The sequence below is a fragment of the Dipodomys ordii genome, unplaced genomic scaffold (assembly GCF_000151885.1).
Source record: "Dipodomys ordii isolate 6190 unplaced genomic scaffold, Dord_2.0 Scaffold13, whole genome shotgun sequence".
Lineage (NCBI taxonomy): Eukaryota > Metazoa > Chordata > Mammalia > Rodentia > Heteromyidae > Dipodomys > Dipodomys ordii.
In genome coordinates, this window is record NW_012267229.1 from 9017387 (window position 1) to 9042009 (window position 24623).

Below are 24623 nucleotides of genomic sequence, written 5' to 3' on the forward strand. Positions count from 1 at the left end.
AATTCCTCAGCACCACATAAGCAAAAAGAAAAAAGCCGGAAGTGGCGCTGTGGCTCAAGTGGTAGAGCACTAGCCTTGAGCTGAATTGCTGAGGGACAGCGCTCAGGCCCAGAGTTCAGGCCCCAGGACCGGACCCAAAGGAAAAAAAAAAAGTATATATATATATATATATATATATATATATATATAGCAAAATAGAGCTGGATACCGGTGGCTCACACCTGTAATCCTAGCTACTCAGGAGGCTGAGATCTGAGGATCACAGTTCAAAGCCAATCCAGGCAAGGAAAGCCCATGAGACTTTCATCTCCAATTAACCAGAAAACTGGAAGTGGTGCTGTGGCTCAAGTGGTAGAGCCACTAGCCTTAAGCTGAAGATCTAAGGGACAGCTCCCAGACTCAAGCCCTACAACCAACCAAAAAAATAAAAATAAAAATATGGCAAAATAGCACTCAAGTTCAACCCCACTAATGAGAATACCTATTTATCAAATGTACCAGAAAATATATATGAGAACTACTGCAAGATTATTAAAAAGTACATGGAACTTAAACATTTATCAAAAGGATTTACATGAAATACATTATGACCAAACCATACAAAAGAATGCTATGCAGCACAAAATTTTCACAATCTAGTTTACTAGCATAGCAAGATTTTCAAGAAGTAGAGCTTTAGTTCAAGTGGTAGAGTACCAGCCTTGAGTGTAAAAGCTAAGGGACAGTGCCCAGGTCCTGCTTTTAAGCCCTTTTACCAACACACACACACGCACACGCACACGCACACACACACAATTTATTGGAAGTAGAGCTGTAGCTCAAGTGGTAGAACATCAGGCTTGAATAAAAAGCTGAAGGACAGTGCCAATCCCCTTAGTTCAAGCCTCACTACTGGCCTAGAATATTAACTAATTAATTAGTTATTTTAAAAATAAAATATAAAAAACAATCTATATTCATGAGGCACAAGTGAAAGGATAACACATTTCAATCAGCTCATTCTTTGAAAACCACAAATCCAAATTAGCCATAGACCTGACCACAAAAATTAATGATCTTTTCATCTTTACAAAGTAGCTCAAGGTCAAATTTAAGAACAGGTTCACAAATAGATACAAAGTAGTAGGAAATCTTAGGGTAGTTCTCAGATGAGAAAAAAGGAAAAATATAAAGATGTGGCCCTAAATCATAATTGTTATAACTATTATAACTTCTTACCAGTAGCATACTAGTAACATTAATAATTGTAATGGCCAACAATGGCTGCATTATAGGCCTGAGTCACTCACACAGACCTATTTTTTAAAATTTGTTTTCAAGTACAGTGTGACATATGCCTAGAATCATAGCACTCAGAAAGGAGAACTGAAAGCTCAAGAATAGCCTAGGTAGGCTACATATGAAAACCTGTCAGAAGAAGAGACCCCAGGAGGGGAGGGGAGGGAAGGGAAGGGTAGAAGATGACAGAGAGGAGGAAAAAGGGAGGAGAGAGAGAAGAAGAAAGAGAAGGCAGGCAGGCAGGCAGGCAGGAAGGAAGGAAGGAAGGTAGGAAGGCAGGCAGGAAGGAAGGAAAACAGGCAGGTAGACAAGACTGGTTGGTGGCTCACACCTGTAATCCTAGCTACTCAGGAGGCTAAAGTCTATAATATAAATTCTTATCTTCAGTTAATTAAACACCAAGAAGCTAGAAGTGGAGCTGAGCACTAGCCTTGAGCAAAAAGTTCAGGAATAGAGGCCAAGCCCTGAATTCAAACACCAGGACTGGCATACACATGTGCATGTACTCTCTCTTTCTCTCCCCCACCCTTCCTCTCCCTCCCCCCCCTCAGGCTCTCTCTCTTCCTCTCTTTCTCTCTCCCTCTCTCTCCCTCCCACTCTCTCTCTCCCCCTCCCTCCCTCTCTCCCCCTCTTCCCCCCCTCGCGTGTGCGTGTGTGCGTACGCACGCGCACACACACACACACACACACAAAGTAAGTTACTAAAGTTCAAAATTTCTAGGCAGTCACTACTTATGTAACATTGGAAGAGGAAAATTATTTTCTAAAAATTAAACCAAAGAAAAAGCATTGATTAATAAAACTGACCTTATGAAAGCCTAATAAAATCTCTATACATCAATAGACTGTGGAATATTTATGTTTAACCGCCCAAACTTGGAGACAAACTAATGGCCATTAATAGTGGGAGAATATATTTATACTCTGGAGTATTATGCACACCATAAGGGACCAACGTACTGCTATCATAGGATGGTTATATGCTAGAGGTGTAGCTCAGTGGTAGAGTGCTTACTTAGGATGTTGGAGGCCCTCTGATGAACCCCAGCACCACAAACAAAACAAAACAAAACAACAACAACAAAATAACACAGACCATGAGTAGTCAAAATGATTTTGAAAAAGAAGAACAAAGAGAACTTACACTTCCTGATTTCAAAACATAGCTATAGTAACCAAAACAGTGTGAGACTATCATAAATAACAATGTAGTCAAGAAAAACAGAAACAACCTCTCATTTTATATTTATGGTCAAATGATCTTTAACAAGAAAGCCAAGATGGACTGGCAAGGTGGCTCAGTGGTAGAGTGCTTGCCTTGCATGCATGAGGCCATGGGTTTGATTCCCCAGCACCACATAAGCAAAAAGAAAAAAGCCAGAAGTGGGCTGTGACTCAAGTGGTAGAGTGCTAGCCTTGAGCTGAAGAGCTGAGGGACAGTGCCCAGGCCCAGAGTTCAGGCCCCCCCCCAAAAAAAAGCCAAGATCTCTATGGGGAAAAGAAGATCTCTTTACCAATAGTTTTGAATATCCACATGCAAAGAATGAAGTTGGACCCTTATCTTGTATCATCTATAAAAATTAACTAAAAATACATTGAAGACCTAAACATAAGCACCAAAACTGTAAAACTTCTAGAAGAAAACAATGTCTAGACATTTCATGACATTGGATTTGGTGATCATTTCTTGGATGTTGCACAGGCAACAAAACCAAAAGCAGATAAATGGATTTATCTTAAACCTGAAACTTAAACACATTTAGGCAACCTACAGAAAGGAAAAAAAAATTGCAGACAATATATCTGATCATAGGTTGATAACTAGAACATCTTTTTAAAGAGGGCAAAAGACTGCAATAGTCATTTCTCCAAAGATTATATATGAATGGTCAACAAGCATATGAAAAGATGTTCAGCATCACTAGTTCATCAGAAAAATACAAGTCAAAGGCACAGTGAGATATCTTGATGTGTATAGGTGGGGAAGGGCCAAAAGACAAAAAGGTTCCCAAGCCACTTCAATTGTTCTGTTACCTCAATCTGCTTTCAGACACTTCCTGATCACCTGGGTATCACTTAGCAGAGAAAGTTGCCAGCCCAATTGAAAAGGCTTCCCCTCACCTCTTCCTAACTGCTAGGTGCTAGGCCTTCCTAGTAATGTTGAATGGACAATTAGTCTGTCCTGTGGAGAAATGAGTCTACATGGACCACCTTCTTGTTGCCAAGTTGCAGGTCAGGATGCACTGGATCTGAGTGACCTTCAGTTGGGTAAGAGAATGTATGACCCCCCTGATGCTATGCTGTGCTTTAGTCCTGGGGAACCAAACCAGTTCATCTTCTCCCAACATCTCCTTTGGTTCTCTTGCATTTCCAGGGTGTAGATTTGTACAAGATAACTCAGAGACTAGAAGGGGACTAGAAGTCTCAAAAGATTTTGTTTTGATTTTGCTTGTTTGTATAATTCTTGCTATATAGCCCTTTCTTATCTGGAACTCACTAAGTAGCCCAAACTTGCCTCAAAATTGTAATACAGGTGGACCCATTGCAACAATGAGATGTACAAGTCGTTATGTTGAAAATGAATTTTACAACTTTGGTGTGTGTGGGGGGGGTGCGGGGAGGATTGGGTGGGGGGGCGGGGGGAGGATGGGAAGGGATGGGAAGGGGAAACAAAGGAGGAGGCTACAATGCTTGATAAGAAATGTACTCATAGGGGCTGGGAAGGTGCTCAGTGGTAGAGTGCTTGCCTTTCATGCCTAAGGCCCTGGGTTCGATTCCTCAGCACCACATAAGAAATGTACTCATGGGCTGGGAAGGTGGCTCAGTGGTAGAGCCTTGCCTTGCATGCCTGAGGCCCTGGGTTCGATTCCTCAGCACCACATAAGAAATGTACTCATGGGCTGGGAAGGTGGCTCAGTGGTAGAGCGCTTGCCTTGCATGCCTGAGGCCCTGGGTTCGATTCCTCAGCACCACATAAGCAAAAAGAAAAAGCCGGAAGTGGCGCTGTGGCTCAAGTGGTAGAGCACTAGCCTTGAGCTGAAGAGCTGAGGGACAGCGCCCAGGCCCCATGACCAGACCCCCCCCCCCAAAAAAAAGAAAAAAAAGAAAAAGAAATGTACTCATTATCTTGCCCATGTAATTGTAACCCCTCTGTACAGTATTTTCACAATTAAAAAAAATAATAAATAAATAAAATTTTAAAACCCTAAAAAAAAATTGTAATGCTCAGCTGGGTGCCGGTGGCTCACGCCTCTAATCCTAGCTACTCAAGGTTGAAATCTGAGGATCGCAGTTCAGAGCCAACCCAGTCAGGAAACTCTGTGAGATTCTTATCTTCAATAAAACACCAGAAAACCAGAAGTGGTGCTGTGGCTCAAGTGGTAGAGGGGTAGCCTTGAGTTGAAGAGCTCAGGGACAGCCCCAGGCCCACAGTTCAAACCCCACGACTAACCAAACCAAACCAAACCAAACCAAATCTGTAATGCTCCTGCCTCAGCCTCCTGAGGGACAGGGTTATAAGCTGTGCCACCACACCTAGACCAGAAAGTTTTTCTAAGTCTTATAACTGTCCTTTCATGTTATCCTAATTTTATTTTTTTAAAGAAATTTTAAATTCTTTGTTCTTATCTCTAAACTGTTTTTCAGGGATGGGGATTAAACTCAAGCCTTGTACTTGCTATGAAATCAATGGACCATTTAGCTGTGCTCCCAGCCCTTTGGTCTTATCTTTGAAAAAAATAAAAAGAAAAGAAAAGTACAATTTTTTACTTAGTAAATGTTCAAAGAAAAATCAAGCCTCACTATTTATGTGTATATGTTAGCTTGTAACCAACCAAGTAGGATAAAGTCTCCTTGAATTATATAACATATATACAGTAAATATACCTAATAGCAGTGACCTTAAGATATTTCTGGGGTGGATGTTGTTTCCTGGTCATTTTTATTTTGGCATGGTTCTAAGGATTGCATTCATGACTAGTCTCCTGGTTTTTGTTTTATTTTGCTTTTTGTTTTGTTTGTTTGATATAAGGTCTCATTAATATTTACCCAAGATGGCCTCACACAGCAATTCTCTCTTTTCTCCCTCTCAAGTACTTAGGATTACAGGTATCACCATACTTTGTCCAGCTTCTTAGAGTTCTGTTGCAGATAACAATTTTCAAAAAACTTGTCATTTTATCCCACTGAGAAAAGAACTCCTGAAAAACCAGAAAAGCTTGGTGTAGCTCAGTAGTAGACTGTTAAGAAGCCCAGGGATCCATCTCTAGTATTTCAAGAGGGAAACACATTTGTACCTTTAAGTTCTTTTACTCTGAGAGGCTCAGGACTATATCCATTGGCCACTAGAGGACAGTAGAACCATGCAGTGCTCTACAAGTCAATATCAGAAGCACTACAGCACTGTGTGATTAGAAATGGTAATGAAAGTCAGGCATGGGTCGTGGCTCATGCCTGTAATTCTAGCTACTTAGGAGACTTGGGCAGTAAAGTCTACGTGACTCTCATCTTCCACAAACCAGCAAAAGCCAGAATTACAGCTGTAGCTCAAGTGATAGAGGACTAGCCCCGAGCATAAAAATTAAGGGACAGTGCCTATGTCCTGGGTTCAAGACCCACTATCAGCAGACAAACACACACACACACACACACACACACACACACGAATAAATAGAATTTTCAGAGAACAATCTAAGTAAGAATTTGCCAAGCCAAGCCCAGTAATCCTAGCTATCTGGAAGGCTGAAAATGGGAAGATCATGATTTGAGGCCTGAACAGAAAAGTCTGCAAGATCTTCTCAACCCATAACTGGCCAGAGTGGCTGGCACATGTCATCCCAAGCTATATGGAAGGCTGAGATTAGATGATCAAGGGTCCAGAACAGCCTAAGTAGAAATGTCCACAAGACTGACTCCAAGGAAGGAAAGTTGGAGATGATAGTTCATGCCTGTGATCCCAGTGACAATGGAAAACCTAAAAGTAGGTAGATCGTGGGCTCAGGTGTGCATAGGCAGGAAGCAAGACCATATCCTAAAAATAACCAGTGAAAAACAGGCCTGGAGGCATGGCTCAGCATGGCTTGGCAGTACTGAACCAGCCTAGTGAGTATGGGGTCCTAAATTCAAACTAAAAAAAAAAGGAAAAAAGCATTTACTCTTAAAAGTTTCCAGAAAGGGGCTGGGAAGGTGGCTCAGTGGTAGAGCGCTTGCCTTGCATGCCTGAGGCCCTGGGTTCGATTCCTCAGCACCACATAAGCAAAAAGAAAAAAGCCGGAAGTGGCGCTGTGGCTCACGTGGTAGAGCGCTAGCCTTGAGCTGAAGAGCTGAGGGACAGCACCCAGGTCCAGAGTTCAGGCCCCACAACCGGACCCCAAAAAAAAAAAAGTTTCCAGAAAGCCAGACAAGGGTGGCTCATGCCTGTAATTCTAGCTAATCAGGAGGCTGAGATCTAAGGATCTCGGTTCAATGCCAACCCGGGCTAGGAAAGTCTGTGAGATTCTTATCTTCAATTAACCATCAGAAAACCAGAAGTGGCGCTGTGGCTCAAGTGGTAGAGCGCTAGCCTTGAGCTGAAGAGCTAAGGGACAGCTCCCAGGCCCAGAATTCAAGCCCCACAACCAACAAAAAAAAGTTTCCAGAAGTGGGAGGTATGGTTCAGTTGGTAGAGAGCCAGCCAATGAACAAAAGTGTCAGGTATTGACAGTTTTATGATCCCATAAGATGGATTTTATAACTTCAAGCATGTCAGCATCTACATATCAAAAACTTCAGGGAAAGGCTTAGGAGTGTTGCTCAGCAGGAGAGTGTTTGTCTAGAATGCACAGCCCTGGGACTGTTCCCATTCCCACATACTCAAAAATTAACTAGTACTACCAGGAAACAAAAGAGTAGTCATACAGCAGACAAAGAAAAAGGGCAAAGAGCCAAGAATAAGAAGCCATGTGAAAAAATTTATTCTAGGTAGAAAAAGGGTTTCATTCATTATAGTAAACAGAGTCAACATCTGAGTTCCTCGCTGTTTCTTCCCTAAGTTTTACCATAGTAAGTGATTTATTCTACCTGGTAAAAAACTAAACTGAGAAGGCAATGCCTTCTCTCCATTAGTCTGCAGTTTGAATGTCTTCCACAATGTAAGACAGAGGTTGAAAGCTCACAACATTAAGCTCCATGAGCAAGAGACAGAGTTGCCCCTGAGAAAGTGCTGATCTTTATTTGTCCATATTCAGAGTTAGCTTAAAGAAGCTAGCAGTATTAAATATTAAGCCTTCAATGTTGACACTGAAGGATTAGTGCTTCCTACATGGCACTTAATCATTTGTGGTGTCTGAATTTCTTTAAAGTCCTGGCTTTGAAGTCAGCCTGACCCAGATTTGAGTTTCAGTCTTCCAGCATGCCTTGGGAAACATATTAATATATAACCAAGCTTTCTATGGCTTGGTTAGGAAACATGGATATCATGATGGTATTTATTCTTGGAGGTGGTAACATACAAGAAATGACAAATGTTCAACCTTTCCATCTTCTCTTAATTGTGTATCATTATGGGGGTTTTTGTCTGTTTTTTCTGTTTTGCCAGTACTAGGGCTTAAACTCAGGGCATGGGTGCTGTCCCTGATCTCTCTGTGCTCAAGGCTAGCATTCTACCACTAGAGCCACATCACTACTTCCGGCTTTCCTGAGTAGTTTATTGGAGACAGAAGTCTCACAGGGACTGTTCTGCCAGAGCTGGCTTCAATCTGCAATCCTTAGATCTCAGCCTCTTGAGTAGCTAGAATTACCGGCCCCAGCTTCATCATGTCTTATGAAAAGATGGTAGTAGGAGTAATAAGGGCTGGACATTAATCAAGTTGTTTTCTCTCACATTAAGGAGACATGGAGAGTCGGGTCATGAATAAAGGCCCACTTGGAGCTGCTGTTGAGGAGCAAGTTTTATGGAACTACAAAGAGGTACCATATGAATTATACAGAGGAAAAAGACAAACATACTTTTCCTCAAATATTAAATTCCCTACATGTAATGCCCAAATATGCAAGTTATAAATGGCCTTTGAAAAGTGGGATATTAACAGATTCCCACAGAAAAATAAGAAAGCATTGAACCACTATTTACTTTAAAACTGCCGGCTAGGGCCTTTAATCATCAAAGACTTATTGTGTTTAACATTCAAATATGCTGTATACATTCAACTCATTTCCTCAACACTGTTCTCAGGCAGAATTTCAAGTTTAAGGAAAGGGCTGAGATTTCCTGTATCCGTATTGCAATGTCTAAACAACTTCAGAGAAACTCTTTGTCCTAGAATTCACCTTGGGTACTCTCCAGGAACAAATGTTCTACAGTCCAGAAGAGGAACAGGAGGCCTACGTGGAGTTTCTCCTGCTACAGTGGCATACACTGAGCAACACCCAGGAAAGCTATGACCTTGCTTTTGAGAAGCTTAACTAAGATCCTTTATGGCTTAACATGGCTCTTCCATTTTATCTATCCATGCTTCCCTTGACCCCAGAAGCAAATGAAAGGGAAAAAAGAATTTCACAGGTCAAATCCATCAACAAGTATGGACCAGGGACTGATTGATGGATTCAAATCAAGGGCCTGAGGAATGGACTGGAGTTGATCAGGAGGAGGAAGCACATTCCACAGATGGGGGAAAGGCAGCCAAGGCTTAGGGGTTGGCTCAGTCTAACATCAGGAGTAGCAAACCTGTGTTAATGAGTAGTTAAAAAGGCATATGTTCAGCTGCCATGCACCTGAGCAGCCTTGCCAGTTAAAATACTACAGTGCTGCTATTCGGTTGTTAAATAGTTTGAACAAACCCTAGCCACCAGATTTCTGAGAATCCTGGGAATTAGGCAGAGGAGCTTTGACTGCAGCTGGTGGGAAAGAAGTATATGAAAATATCTCAGAGGATATAAACAGAGGAATGTGATGGAAATGGTGTCCCAGGAAGACCTCTTCTGCTTTATCTCACCAGGAAGGGCAGAGAGGAGGAGTTTCATAATCCCATCCCTGGCTGTCCTGACGTGTTGTTTACTCTACCAGTCCTTCAGGAGAGGTGGCTGCCCTGTAATTTTAGGACAGAGACGTGTTTATTAAAACACATTATAGCCTACCTGTATCTGCCTTTGTGTACCAGATAGAAATGATCAAGGCTTTTTAGATTTTTCTTATCAACCTATTGGGTTTGTTTTGGAACGTGCTCTTAAGATTCAACCCTCTTACCAGTAATATCCTCCCCCCAGGCATAAAGAATGCACTAGTACCAGGTGCCAGTCTCATGTCTGTAATCCTAGCTATTCAGGACGCTGAGATCTGAGGATGACAGTTCAAAACCAGCCCAAGCAAGAAAGTCCGCGAGACAATTAGCTACCAGAGATGCTGAAAGTTAAAATGGTAGACTAGCCTTGATCACAAAAGCTTAGGACAGTGCCTAGGCCCTGAGTTTAAGCTCCAGGACTGGCATAAAAAAATAAATAAAAAAAGAGTGTACCAGGCAACTGGATACACAGATAAGGGCAGGGAACTATCCACTAGGTTTGGTGCTCCCAGAAGATCACTGGCACCTGAGCAAGAGAGGGCTTAGTCCTAGAGAGGGGGAAGGAAGTTGTATGCCTGAGAAAAGAGGAACAGCATGTGATGAAGTAGGAAGAAGAAGTAGGATGGGAGTATAACCCATAAGACCCTGGGTTCAATCTAGAGAGGGGGCGGGGCACCGGATGATTGAAGGCAACCCCTTTACAAAGAAATCTGGTTGAGAAGAACAAAATAGAGCCAAGCCACAGCTAGAGGCAGCTGGGAAGTGAAATAGGAAATCCTTTACAAAAGTTAAGTTTAAGCGTGGGTCCACATTCTTGCCACCTGGCTTTTGCAGTGGTCCCTGCTGCCTCCTAAAACCAAGGCCAGTTTTTCTCAGAGGTTCAGACTATGATTGCCAACTCCAACCTTGAAAATAGGACCAACTACCTGCATATACCTGCTACTTGCCTGGATTTCTGAGTTTTCTCTCTCTGGCTTACCTGTAGGTATAACAGACTGTACATTTATGATAGTAGGCTTAAGAAAGAAAAAGGCTATTGTGTAAATGTGTAATGCAGATAGAGGACAAAGCCTGAGATGTGGCCACTGGACTTTAAAGTGGCCTTGACTAAAGCTATCTCTATAGAGTAATGGGGATAGAAGCTGAACTAGTGGGATTTAGGAGGAACTGACAACTAAGGAATGACATCTTTTGAGAGTCTACAGAGATCTATGTAACTAAGATTTGGGGTCAAGCCTTGCATATTCTTTTTTAAGATGGAAGATATTAGAGAGTATCTGCATGCTCATGGAAATGATCAGTGGGGGGGGGACGGGGGAGGGGGAGGAGAGGGAGTGATGTGTAAGGGGATGGAAAAGACAAGGATAGACATGAGGACAAGGAGGAAGGCAGACATGGGACGTGGAAATAGAGGAAGGAAGTTTGTGGGTGTGAAATACAAGCATGTAGATTCTCTTCTGATTGCTTCTGCTTTCTTTTTTTCTTATTTTTCTTTATTCATTCACTTATTTATATTTTCAGTATTAAGGTTTGAGTTAGATCTTACTTACTAGGCAGGGGCTTTACCATTTTAGCCCCAAACCCCAACTCCTTCTTTTCCAATGTCTCACATTTTTTGCCTGGGACTAAACTGGATTATGGTCCTCTTATTTATGCTTCCCGTGAAGCTGGAATTACCACTGACCCCTCCCCCTCCCTACCTCCATTTTTATTGGTTAAGATGGGAATCGCACTAACTTTTTACTGGCCTCAACCTATGCTTCTTCCAATTTCCACCTTCCAAGTAGCTAAGATTACAGGCATGATCCACTGTACTCATACCAATTTCTGCTGTCTTAATCAAACAGACCAGATCATCAGCTGAGAGGCTAAAAGAGGAGGCAATGTAGTTTGCAATGAAAAGACAAGATACAGTTATTCAGGGAGGTGGGAGAGTAAGCATCCTAGAAAAGTGATTTGTGATAGATGGAAGGGTACATTTGAGCAGGCAGAGCAGGGACTTAAAAAGGAAGGTGGTTAGTATGTGCTGTGGGCTAAATGTTAGTGCCTGTCTCCCCTCCACTAACCTTCAAGCTTGTATGTTAAAGTCCTAATCCCCACTTGATAGAATGTAGATCCTCCTACTTATAGTTCTTACGTAGGTACGTGCTACCACATACAACTTTTTTGTGAGTGCTGGTCCTAGATAATGAACTCAGAGCCTGGGCGTTGTCCCTGACCTTTTTGCTCAAAACCAACCTTCTACCATTTGAGCCACACCTCTACTTCTGGCTGGTTTTTTTGCTGGTTAACTGGAGATAAGAGTCTCAAGGACTTTCCTTCCCTGGCTGGCTTTGGACCATGATCCTTAGATCTGAGTCTCCTGAGTAGCTAGGATTACAAGTGTGAGCCACCAGTGTCCAGCTCACATAAACTTTTGTTGGTGGAAATGGTATCTTACAAACATTTTGCCTGGGCTTGCCTTGGACCCTTCCTGTCTCAGACTCTCAAGGAGCTATGATTATAGGTATGTGCTACCATACTGGCTTCCACTTAATAAAAACAAAGTTGGAGCATCAATATATGGCAAATACCTTAAGTACATCGTTCCCTAAGTTAAACCTAACACTTATGGGACAAATATTTCAACTGGCATTTTGTAGATGATTCAGAAACTCAGCGGGGTTCAGAAACATGTTCCAAGTCCCACAGCTGGCAAGTAACACACTGATTGGATAATAAATGGGAATAAGATGTGCTTTACAACTAGACATGGTGACTACCTGCCTGAACTGGGGAATTATCATTAAATACAAATAATAATAGACTTTTGGTGATTTGGCTAAAAAAATCCCGTAGAAAAGTTATTTAAATCCAGACTTTTTTGGTAATAGTAAGGTCTCTATTATTATTATTATTATTATTACCCATAACACCTAACTGGTTCACATTTCTATTTTCTGAAGTTTTAAAAGAACAAAACACAATCCTACTCTTTCCAAGTATTCTCCAGCCTCTGAATGCATCTGGATGGAGATCAATCAGAAAGGAACCCAAGATTACAAAAAGACCTCCAGGAAAGGGCTCCTCCTGTAATTCCACCAGAGAGGCTATCCTTTGAAGTCTCCCTCTATTGCTTTGCCTGGGTTAAGATGTTTTACTACATAAGACAATAAATGATTCCTTTGAGATCTGCTATTGGGAGTGGGAGAAATGAACACACCTGTTTATCTGCTAGTTGCTGTTGTTTTAACATCAGTTTACTTCTAACTCTGCTTCTTACCTGGATCCACATCAGAAGAGTAAGGAAAAGAATGGACTTCCACAGAACTAAGTGCCTCATTGTTGGCCTCCTGGCTGGGTCTCTGTAGCATATAATCTCTTAGGTCGCAAGCCGATGGTAGGTCCAGTGCACAGCTCTCCCCTGACTGGCTGCCTGGAGTGGCTTCCATAGTCTGGCTATGGGGGAAAAAAAGTCCAATACAATAAGCACAATGAAGCAGGGGCCTTCATGAGTTCTTCACTGAAGAACCTTAAAGATCAAATAGAAAACCAGAAAATTTTCTTTTGCTCTGTAATCACTGGTTGCCCTTGACTTTACTTTAGACCCAGTATTTAACACCATGTTTTCTATTTGAGAGAGAGTATTTATCACCATGTTTGTCTGTAAAGTAAGTGTTCACTATGTAGTCCAGGCTGACCTCAAATTCATGATCTTCCTGCCTCTGCCTTCCTGACTGCTAGGATTACCAGCATGTGTGACCCTGCTCAACTACCCTATTTCCTTCACCATAAGAAACTTTCAACTGAAAGAAACCATTAGTAATTGCAGCTGAAAAGTAGGCTGCATGTCTAAAAACGGGAAAGGTTTAATCACAGAGCACTTCCCCAGGGAAAAACTATATAGATCTATAATTCAAGGGCTCAAGAATATGTGCTGAGAAGGGAAAATGTACATAATATTCAATGTAAAAAAAGTTGTTAAGGGGCTGGGAAGGTGGCTCAGTGGTAGAGCACTTGCCTTGCATGCATGAGGCCCTGGGTTCGATTCCTCAGCACCACATAAACAAAAAGAAAAAAGCCAGAAGTGGCGCTGTGGCTCAAGTGGTAGAGCGCTAGCCTTGAGCTGAAGAGCTGAGGGACAGCACTCAGGCCCAGAGTTCAGGCCCCACGACCGGACCCCAAAAAAAAAAAAAAAAAGTTGTTAGGTAGAGTTTGAGTCTGATTTTATAAAATACAGTACAGTGCTGGGTGCTGGTGGCGCATACCAGTAATCCTAACTACTCAAGAGGCTGAGATCTGAGGATCAGGATTCTAAGCTACACTGGGCAAGAAAGGCCATGAAACTTTTTTTTTTTTTTTTTTTTTGCCAGTTGTGGGCCTGGGCCTCATGCATGCAAGTCAAGCACTCTACCACTGAGCCACATTCCTAGCCCCAAGGCCATGAGACTCTTATCTCCAATACACTACTCAGAAAAAGCCGGAAGTGGTGCTGTGGCTCAAGTGGTAGAGTGCTAGCACAAAGCAGAGGCTCAAGGACAGAGCCCAGACCCTGAGTCTAAGCCCCAGAACCAAAAACAACAACAACAACAAACACATGTATATATGAAAAATACAGACAAAAAGCCACAAGCAGAAAATCTGAAAGGTAGGTGCCAAATGAATGTCAGTGATTATCTGGGATGAGAGATTACAGGTGACCTGTATTTTCCCCTCTGGCCTATGAGCCCATTGATTAGGTTATGTACCAGGCTTGGTGCCAGGTACTGGAGATACAAAGGTTAGACAATTCCTTTCAAGGAGCTCATAGTTTGGGGTGAACCAAACACATTACAAGCAGCATGTTAATGCAAGTATCATGAAGTATTAGGAATTTAAAATAACAATCAACGCTCGATATCAGTGGCTCAGGGCTGTAATCTTAGCTACTCAGGAGGCTCAGGTCTGAGTATGGAGGTTCAAAGCCAGCCCAGGCAGAAAATTCAGTGAGACTTTTACCTCCAGTTAACCACCAGAAAACCAGAAGTGGTGCTGCGGCTCAAAGTAGTAGAGTGCTAGCGTTGAGCAAAAGAGCTCAGAGGCAATGCCCAGGCCCTGAGTTCAAGCCCCGCAACTGACAAAATAAAGAAATAAAAGAAAATGATAGTCAAGGCTCAGCCAAGGAGGAAACAAACTAAGGAACCAGGGAGGACCAAATCCTGTGGCCTTAGCTGGATGGCTGGGGAGCCCACCCTCTCCTTCATCAGTCTGGCAGGGACAGCAAGACCTCACTGCTGCTAGTAACCTAGATAGAAACACCCCCTAGCTGAGGGCTGCTTGACTCTGGATGCCCCAAAAGTGGCTTGCTGGGTTCAACGATTGAGTATTTGTTTAAAACTAGGTATTCCCTACCCGTCCTGGGCCTATAGCTACCAGTGGGGCACTGCATACTCAACCAGAAAACTGCAGTACATCCAGCCCCATCATCTGTGTGGAGTAACAATGGGCCGAGGGAGAGCCTGGACACGCTGCTCATTAATACACTTTATATAGCCAGTATCAGGCGTCATGAGTGCCACCATGCAGAGGTACTACATGGTACTACCTGCAAATCTGGTGGACAGATAGCACAAGACACTGGCAGGTTTGAAGCCTCCTGAGTTCTATGGCAGGCAAGTCTACAGAATGCATAAACCTGTCATGCTGCAGGAGAAAGAACATGTGACTTCGTCCAAGGCCCTGTGGGTCAAGAATAAGGGAGAAATTAAAACCTCTTCACAACCAATCAGCTGGGTTGATGGCTTGCATCTGTGATTCCCAACAACTCAGGAGAGAAAAATAGGTGCATTGTAATCTGAGGTTCCTGGCAAAATATTCAAAATCCTACCTGAAAAAATAAAGCCAAAAAAGGCTTATGAGTATGGTTCATGTAGTAGATCACTTGCCTGGAAAGCATGCGGTCCTGAATTCAAACTGCCAAAAGGAAAAAAAAAGAAAATATTTAAGAACTAAAAGGAGAATATTATTTTATAATTAGAGAAGACAGTTAAAGCACTGCTTAGTGTCAGTGAGGAGAGAGAGGTTTGGTGACTTGGTTGTATTATGAGCTGAGTTAGAGAAGACAGAAATAGATTTAGGAGGATGTAGTACTCCAAATTAAGGAACATGGGGCAGCTGTTCAAACAGAACTTGAAAGATCTCAAGGATATGTCTAAATTTAAAAAATTAAGAATAATGTGACCAGTGCAATAGAGTTCCCATGTACTGAGTGCTGACTTCACCAGCCTGTGCTAAGATCTTCATTTGCAGTAACTCTAAGCAGCAGGTAATCTCTCTGTACAGAGAGAAGTACCAAGCAGCCACCACAGGAAAAGCCCAGCTTGAAGGACCCTATGTCCTGTGCCTGAATCTGAGCAGCCTCCACGCTGCTGCCTGTACTACCCAAGGAGGCAAAAATAGAAAACAGAAACAGAACAGCACCAAAGGCTGGCAAGATCTTTCTAGTCTGAGGACACCCAATCACATGCTGCCGTGGACATTCCTTTAGGCAAAGGGTAAGCCAAGATATCAGCTGATTGCTCCTGAAAGGAGGGGAATGATCAAGGTCCCCAAAGAGCAAGAACACCCTGTCTTTTCACATGGATTAGCCAATCAAGTCTGAGGTTTCACCAAACACCTCTGCATCAGGGCCCTCTAGCTCCCCCTTCTTCCCCTATTACCTAACAGTGCTCTACAAGGTTTCTGGAAGGGGATAAGCAGATCTCTGGATTATATCAGCATATCCTACCAGCCTTCAGAGATGCCTTCAAAGAAGCAAGGATAGTCATGAAATGAAAGAAATCCTTTTCCAAAACAAATGGTGTGTTGATCTCATAGCTTTATTTTTAGATTCACTTACATTGAATGTGAAATGCATTCCAAACTCCTGTTTTAGAAGGAATCATTATTCTTTCCTTCTTTTTATGTTTGTTTTTGGTATTGTGCCTGTCCTGGGGCTTGAACTGGGGGCCTGGCCACCATCCCTGTACTTTTAAGCTTGAGGCTATTACTCGTACCACTTGAGCCACAGCTCTACTTTGGGTGTTGGTGATTAACTGGAGGTAAGCATGTCATGAACTTTTCCTGCCCAGGATCCACAGATATCAGTCTCCTGAGTAACTAGGATTGCAGATGTGAGCCACCAGCATCCTGCCTCAGTTACTTTGGGCAACTCAGGCAAGTGCTGGGGTTAAATACTGTGTATACTCACTTATAAACAGGGACCTGAAACTTAACCTGAATCCCAACTCTCTGCTTACTGTGAGGAAGTCTCCAGCCAGCTACCCAGCCTCTCTGAGCCTCTAATTCCCTATGCATAATGGAGAAGCATATTCCTTCCAGTGCTAGGCTTGGTACAGTCATAAGGATGGTGACCTTGCCCTCTTGCCTCAGGCCAGGGGCTAAGATTAAGAGACATCATTCTGCTCAGAGGCCCCCGCTGGTCAATCAGGGCAGACTGGACTGTGCTTGGGTGTGAGTTCAGCAGATACAGCAATGGCACCTACAATCACAGTCCTGACCCTGTAGTAGAGGGGGAGATTAGCCCTGTCCTCTATGCTTATCTGGCCATGGGGTCTCCCTCAGGAATATATACAGGGGAAGGACTAAATTCCAGGACCCATGTTCTGGATCTGTGGCTCTCCTCTACCAAGCAGGAACCCCGCCTCCCATGGAGAGCTCTAGGAGACAAAGCTTAAGGGAACCTACGTCCTTATCCTTCTCCAAGCCTTGAAGAAGGGAAGGACTTAGGCAGATGGCTGAGCCATGCTCTGCTTCCGTGAGAGCTGACTGAAGGTTAATGAGGCAGCTAATGTGAAGACTGAACTTTACTTGCTTTAACTTCACACAGCCCAGGACGAAAGAGTTCATTCAGGAACCTGCTGCCATATCTAATGGATGAATAAACCATTAGAGCTGTGACTGAAGTGGTAGAGCACCAGATGAGGAAAAAGATAAAACACGGTCTGGTGGCTCACACCTGTAATTCCAGGTGTAGGTGGAGGCAGGAGGATCAAGTTCAAAGCCAGTCTGGACTACATAGTTTAAGTATTTCTCAAACAACAAAAACTACAGGAATGAAGACAGTGTAACATTGGCCTAAGGGTAAACATACTGATACAATGAAATAAAACTGCTAGTACAAAAGTGAAATCATACTTATGGGCAATTGATCTGTCACTCGGAAAATAGCCTGGTGGTTCCTCAAAAGATAAAAAACATTGAATTACACTTTGACTTGGCAATTATACTCCTAGATGTAAGATAAAGAGAAAAACATACATCCTTCTAATAACTTTACACAAATGATCATGGCAGCTTTATTCATAGTAGTCTCAAACTGAAAGTAACTCAGATGTTCATCAAGTGAGTGGCAGATAAATATGAATTATGTATTCAATGGAGTAAGGTTCAGCAGTAAAGGAAGTTCTCATACAAGCTACAAGGACAAGCTTTGCAAACACCAAACCCTAGCGAAAGAAGCTAATCACTTATTGACTCCACTTATGTCAAGTGTTCAAATTATGAAACTATAGACACAGGAAGTTGGCTAGTTATTGCCTTGGTGGGAGGGGGAGGAGTTAGTACTGAATTGAGACTGAGTACATCCACTGTATTACGGCGAATAAAAGGGTTGTGTGTAAAAGGTGATTTTAAAAAAATCTAAAATTAGGGCTGGGAAGGTGGCTCAGTGGTAGAGCACTTGCCTTGCATGCATGAGGCCCTGGGTTCGATTCCTCAGGACCACATAAGGAAAAAGCCGGAAGTGGCGCTGTGGCTCAAGTGGTAGAGCGCTAGCCTTGAGCTGAAGAGCTGAGGGACAGCGCCCAGGCCCAGAGTTCAGGCCCCACGACCGGACCAAAAAAAAAAAAAAATCTAAAATTAGATTGGGTGATGGAGGCTCAACTTTGCACATGCACAAAACTCACTGGATTTTACACTTCAGACAAATCTCAGCTGGGTGCCAATGGCTCAGCCTATATTCTCAGGGGGGCTGACCTCTGAAGATGGTGGTTCAAAGCCAGCCCAGGAAAGTCCATGAACCTCTTATCTCCAATAAACCACCAAAAAGCTGGAAGTGGAGCTGTGGCTCAAGTGGTAGAGCACCACCTGAGAGAGTGAGAGACTGAGTTCAAATCCCAGTATCAGCACAAAAGGAGGAAAAACAGGAGGTCCATTTTGTTGAGTACAAGTAGCAGCGCCGGTGCTCACTGGACACTGTTGACCATGAGCCACTGGTGTGGGGATAGGCAGGAAGGCCTGGAGAGCTGGGAAGGGTGACACTAGTCCCTGACGTACACAGTGTGGCCCCCCGGAGCCGCATAGCCACATTTGCTAGCCTGTCACACCAATCCTACTTTTCACTCCGGAAGAAGGGAGCCGACTGAGACGCGGGGTCTGCGCGGGGTCCGCGCGGCCTCCGGTCGGGGTGGCGGGGAACGGAGGCGGGCCCGGGGAAACCGCCATCACGGGCACGGCGGCGGCCGCCTCACCGCACCCCGGCCCCCCTCCCACCGCCCTCCCGAACCCGCGAGGCGACCCGGCGTAAACCCGCCGCCGGCCCGGCTTCCACTCACCACCCCGCGGCAACCAGATCCCGGAACCGGAAGCGGCGCCGCCATCTTTGTGATGGGAAAAATGTAGTTGAAGGAAGTCCTTGGAACCATCCTGGGCGCAGGCTGACAAGGGCAAGGGAAGGTAGTTGCGGCCATCTTAACTGAGGGCAAGCCCGCTGTACTCGGGTAGTTGATGCGATTTCTAAAGGAGCCTTGGTGTGTGATGGACCCTAAAAGCATAGGAAAAAATGGTATCTCAAAAGCCCACGGTCTGCTTGGCTTATGACATGATAACCCTTCTTTACAACGTCTTTTAAAGTTTGTTTTTGTTATTCTAAAAGTGATGTAGGGACAGTTAGTCAGGGAGAGTGCTCTTTTTATTTTCTGTCAGTCATGGGGCCTGAACTCTGGGCCTGGGCGCTGTCCCTCAGCTCTTCAGCTCAAGGCTAGCACTCTACCACTTAAGCCACAGAGCCACTTCCGGTTTTCTGGGGGTTAATTGGAGATAAGAGTCTCATGGACTTTCCTGCCTGGGCTGGATTTGAACTGTGATCCTAAGATCTCAGCCTCTTGAATAACTAAGATTATAGGCGTGGGCCACGGGCATCCGGCTAAGAGTACATTTTTGGGGGGGACTATGCAGACCCTTCTCTTGCTGTCTCCCAGTTTTTCTCCCTCTGTACAACATCGTAATAATAATAAAATTGTGTGTGTGTGTGTGTGTGTGTGTGTGTGTGTGTGTGTGTGTGTTAAAGCTATAGGTCTACATTTTGGGGGCTGGGGGTGGGGAGAAGTAGAGAACCTGGGAATGGGGGCACCCAAGTGAATGAATCCCAGCGCTTGGGAGGCTGAGACAGGAGGATTATGAGTTGAAGGCCAGGCCAGCCTGAGCCACACAGGATGATCTTATTTCAATTAGAGAGAGAATGAATTAACAGAAGAGGTCAAAAGTATTTTAATATGTATCAGTGCCTTTAGGTAGCTATACACAACTGCTAGAATTACAGAGCCACAGAAAAAGACAAGATAAAATTAGAACAAACTTAGTTTAGAGATCTAATTGGTGTTCTGAAGAGAAGGGCTGAAGAAAGCAGAAAGAAACAAAGAGTGGATTTATTGGTTCAAAGCTACTTTTATTATAGGGTTTATACAGAGGACTTTTTTTTTTGGTACTGTCAGGTTGGAACTGTTTGAAAAACAGATACATTTCAAAATTTCTGTAAGTGACATTTAGCGCAATTGACCTCATTTTGGTTTAGTCTAGTCTGCTGAAGCCTCTTGTAGGGGGTGAGTCCAAAATGCTGCTCTTTGAGAATATTTAGGTTGTTTTTCCCATTGTCTTCTTGAAGAAGTCCTGTGTTTTCACAACCTCCAATAGATGCCTACACTCTGAGAAGACCCTGCAGAGTAAGACTGCTGTACTTAAGATGAGTATTTTAAATAATACCTCCCTGGATTTTGGCTAACCGTATGTCATATATATATATCCCAATCCTGTGCCTGTACACTATTTTTTTTTGTTAAATTCTCCATGTTTTCTTTCTCTTACATGAGTTTTTTCTCCCTCTTACATCCTTCTCCCTTAGGAACACTCTTCTCTCCTCTTTGGTCTTTGCAATTCTTCAGATCTCAACTTTAGAGGATTCTTCCTTCAGGGTTCTCCACTGACTTCTCATATAGGAATTGGTTGCCCCTCTTAGGAAAACTCACTTGACTCCATTTATTCTGATTACTTTAAATTCCTTTACCCTTTCCTTCTGCTTTTCTCATAAAACGGTTTGTGAGTCAAGGGCAAGGAACTAGACTATCTCTTGCACATTTTTTTTTGGGGGGGGTCCGGTCATGGGGCCTGAGCTCTGGGCCTGGGCGCTGTCCCTCAGCTCTTCAGATTAAAGCTAGCACTCTACCACTTGAACCACAACGCCACTTCCGGCCTTTTTCTTTTTGCTTATGTGGTGCTGAGGAATCGAACCCAGGGCCTCATGTATGCAAGGCAAGTGCTCTACCACTGAGCCACCTTCCCAGCCCCTCGATTGCACATTATTATGACAGTGCACAGCTCAGTGACTTGGAAGGTGGTGTGAAGGGGCAAAATAATTGTCTCCCCCAGGTATCCCTTATCTCCCAATTATATCCCACTCAAAGATTATACCCTCCAATAAATCTTAAGGCATGATTTTATGACTTATTAGTAATGAAACATGCCTTGAAGCCTTTTACTTTCATTATATTTGCTGGAAACAAAATCTGCATAACTATGTTAACTCTCGTGTAGTCTATGATTTTTTTTCATAATGAGATTGATTTTTCCTACTGGCTTCTTGGAGTACATTTCTGAAATCTAGAGTAACTTTCTGTACCATGTAGCCTGTTTCTGTTTGGGGGGGGGGAGGGGTTCGGGTTTTTGTTTGTTTGTTTTCGAGGAAGTTATTTTTTATGTGTGGTATGTTCAAACCTGGGGTTTGAACTCAACACCTCTTGCTCTTGCTTGGCTTATTTGCTCAGAGTTGGCACTCTACCCCTTGAGCCACAATTCCACTTCTATATTATGGTCTAATCATCCTCTTTCACTACCTTGAATGAACAAGAAAGGTAAACTAATGGAAGTAAAAACCAAAACAGAATATGTGTGCATGTGTGTGTGTGTGCACGCGCGCGTGTGTGTGCACGCGCGCGCCAGTACTGGGGCTTAAATTCAGAGCCTCAAGCTCTCACTTAGCTCACAGCTGGTACTCTATTGGTTGAGCTACACTTCCCATCTCCACTTTTTGTTAATTCATTGGACACAGGAGTCTTGTGGACTTCTGCAGACTGGCTTTAAACTTTGATCCTCAGATCCAGTCTTCTGAGTGTCTGAGATTGTAGGTGTGAACAACTAGTGCCTGATTCAAAACAGAATCTTGAATCAGGTGGTTAGATGAGTAGAAGCACATGCCTACAGTATAAAGCATTCAGAAGACTGAGGTTTGAGAAACAGTTGAGTCTAGCCTAGACAAGGTAGTAAAACTCTATCTAAAAACCCAAAACATCCAGGTACCAGTGGCTCATGCCTACATCTATATCTATATCCTATATCTATAGCTATTAAGGAAGATAAGATTGGAATATCAAGGTTTGAAGCCAGCCTAGGCAGGAAAATCTGTGAGACTTTTTTTTTTTTTTTTGCCAGTTGTGGGGCTTGAACTCAGGGCCTGGACTCTGTCCCTGTCCCTGAGCCTTTTTATTCTCAAGGCTAGCACTCTACCACTTGAGGCACAGTGCCACTTCTGGTTTTTGAGTGGTTATTGGAGATAAGAGTCTCACAGGGATTTTTCTGCCCAGGCTGGCTTCGAACTGCGATTCTTAGATCTCAGCTTCCTGAGTAGCTAGGATTACAGACATGAGCCAGTGGTGCCAACTTGTTATCTCCAATTAAGTACCAGAAAACTGGAAGTAACTTGTGGCTCAAAGTGGTAGAGCACTAACCTTGAGAGAAAAAGCTCAGGAACAGCATCAAGGTGCAGAGTTCAAGCCCCATGAATGACCAAAAATTAAACTAAAACTAAAAACAAGTAGGAACTGGAGGGAAAAACTGGGAGAGTGAGGGAAGGAGGGATATTGCCCAAAAGGAAAGATACTCATTATCTGACTTATATAACTGTAACTCCTCTATGTATCACCTTTATAACAACAATAAAAATAAAAAACAAAACCAAAATCTTATCTCCACAGAGACATAAAAATGAAGATGTTAAGCTGAGTGTTAGTGACTCACACCTGTAATCCTGGCTACTCCGGAGGCTGAGATCTGAGGATCATGGTTTGAAGCCAGCCCAGGCAGGAAAGTCTGTGATACTCCTATCTGCAATTAACCACCAAAAAGCTGGAAACAGAGCTGTGACTAACTAGCTGAGTGCTAACCTTGAGCTCAGGGACAGCATACAAGACCTGAGTTCAAGCCCTAGGACTGGCAGAAAAGGGAAAGAAAGAAAGAAAGAAAGAAAGAAAGAAAGAAAGAAAGAAAGAAAGAAAGAAAGAAAGAAAGAAAGAAAGAAAGAAAGAAAGAAAGAAAGAGAGAGAAAGAAGGAAGGAAAGAAGGAAGGAAAGAAGGAAAGAAGGAAGGAAGGAAGGAAGGAAGAGAGATAGAGATTGTTTCATTCCAAAAGTAAAGTATAAATTCCTTTAGATTATTTGATCTTTTTTTTTGGGGGGGGGAGTCTGGTCGTGGGGCCTGAACTCTGGGCCTAGGTGCTGTCCCTCAGCTCTTCAGCTTAAGGCTAGGGCTCTACCACAGATTATTTGTTCTTTTGCCATTGATTATATAATGGCTGCAGAAATTGAGTTATGTCACAGTTTTAGATTTTTATTTCATGGCTGATTTTCTGCCATAAAGCTAAGCCAGCTACTTGAGCCAAATCTCAACAGAAAGAAGTCATTTTAGTTGAAAGGTCAGACTTGCTCTTCCAAAATAGGATAAGGTTATGAGCAATTATCTTATCTTTCTTTGTCATGCTGAACCTTGATCTATGTAATTATTCTCATTTGAGGAACTGGCTTTTAAGAAGGAGGAAAGAAAAATACCACAAAAGTTCAAGGGTTGCATAACTAATGAACCTCAAGGCACATTATTGCTTTTTCAGTTGTACAATATTCTAAACCTATAATGAAGTAATGAGTTGGCAATCAAAGGAATAAGGTCAGATAGACTGGGAGCCTCCCAACTAGGCAGAAATATCTTTTACCTATCAGCTGGCTGTGGTCCTTCTGCTCTGCCCAAATAGGAAGCCTGGATAGGTGAAGAAGCTTTTCCAGAGCAAACAGTTCAGAGTCCTTGAGTGCCACAGCCTGGGAGCTGACAGAACTAGAGGCTGATAGATCCGGGCTCTGAGAGATTGGGGAATACTGCTCCAAACTTGATTCCTGCCTATAATCTTAGCAACTTAGGAGACTGAGTCTGAGGTTCACTATTCCAAGCCAGCTTGGCCAGGAAAGTCCCTGAGACTCTTATCTCCAATTTACAAGCAAAAAGCTTAAGTGGAGATGTGGTTCAACTGGTCGAGTGCTAGCCTTGAGTGAAAAAACTCAGTGACAGTACCCAGGCTCTGAATTCAAGGTTTAGAACTGGAACAAAGATTAAATAAATCATGGATTATACAGTAAATACACTTTTATCTCTCAATTAAAAATTGTGCTAATGTGCTGACAAGGGGGGTTGTGAGGTTCTCTTTGTGTTAAAAATTTGGGGACTGGGAAGGTGGCTCAGTGGTAGAGTGCTTGCCTTGCATGCATGAGGCCCTGGGTTCGATTCTTCAGCACCACATAAGCAGAAAAAGCTGGAAGTGGCACTGGTTCAAGTGGTAGAGTGCTAGCCTTGAGCTGAGGTGTTGAGGGACAGTGCCCAGGCCCAGACTGACAAATATACATATATGTGTGTATGTATGTATGTATGTATTATAGCCAGGCACCAGTGGCTCATGCCTGTAATCCTAGCTACTCAGGAAGCTGAGATGTGAGGATCATGGTTCAAAGCCAGCCCAGGCAGAAAAGTCCCTGAGACTTTTATCTCCAGTTAACCCACTCAAAAACCAGAAGTAGAGCTGTGGTTCAAAATGGTAGAGCACTATCATTGAGCAAAAGAGCTCAGAAACCGCTCCCAGGCCCTGAGTCCAAGCCCCAGGACATATATATGAAATTTTTCTTTAAAGACATCAAATTCCACAGTTTTTGTTGTTGTTATTGGTCCTGAGGCTTGAACTCTGGGCCTGAGCACTGTCCCTCA

The 24623-nt window shown here is 43.2% G+C and overlaps 1 protein-coding gene across 1 annotated transcript in view; it reads right to left on the minus strand.

Moving 5' to 3' along the window:
* The window catches only part of LOC105981447 (chromosome unknown open reading frame, human C20orf196), a 125106-nt gene that overhangs the window by 57173 nt on the left and 43310 nt on the right, over positions 1 to 24623 (minus strand). The window contains exons 3-4 of the mRNA XM_013010637.1: positions 18887 to 19095; positions 12577 to 12752 (exon numbers count right to left, since the gene is read on the minus strand). Of these exons, the coding sequence (XP_012866091.1) occupies positions 12577 to 12752; positions 18887 to 19095 (385 nt within the window). The remainder of the gene's footprint in view (positions 1 to 12576; positions 12753 to 18886; positions 19096 to 24623) is intronic.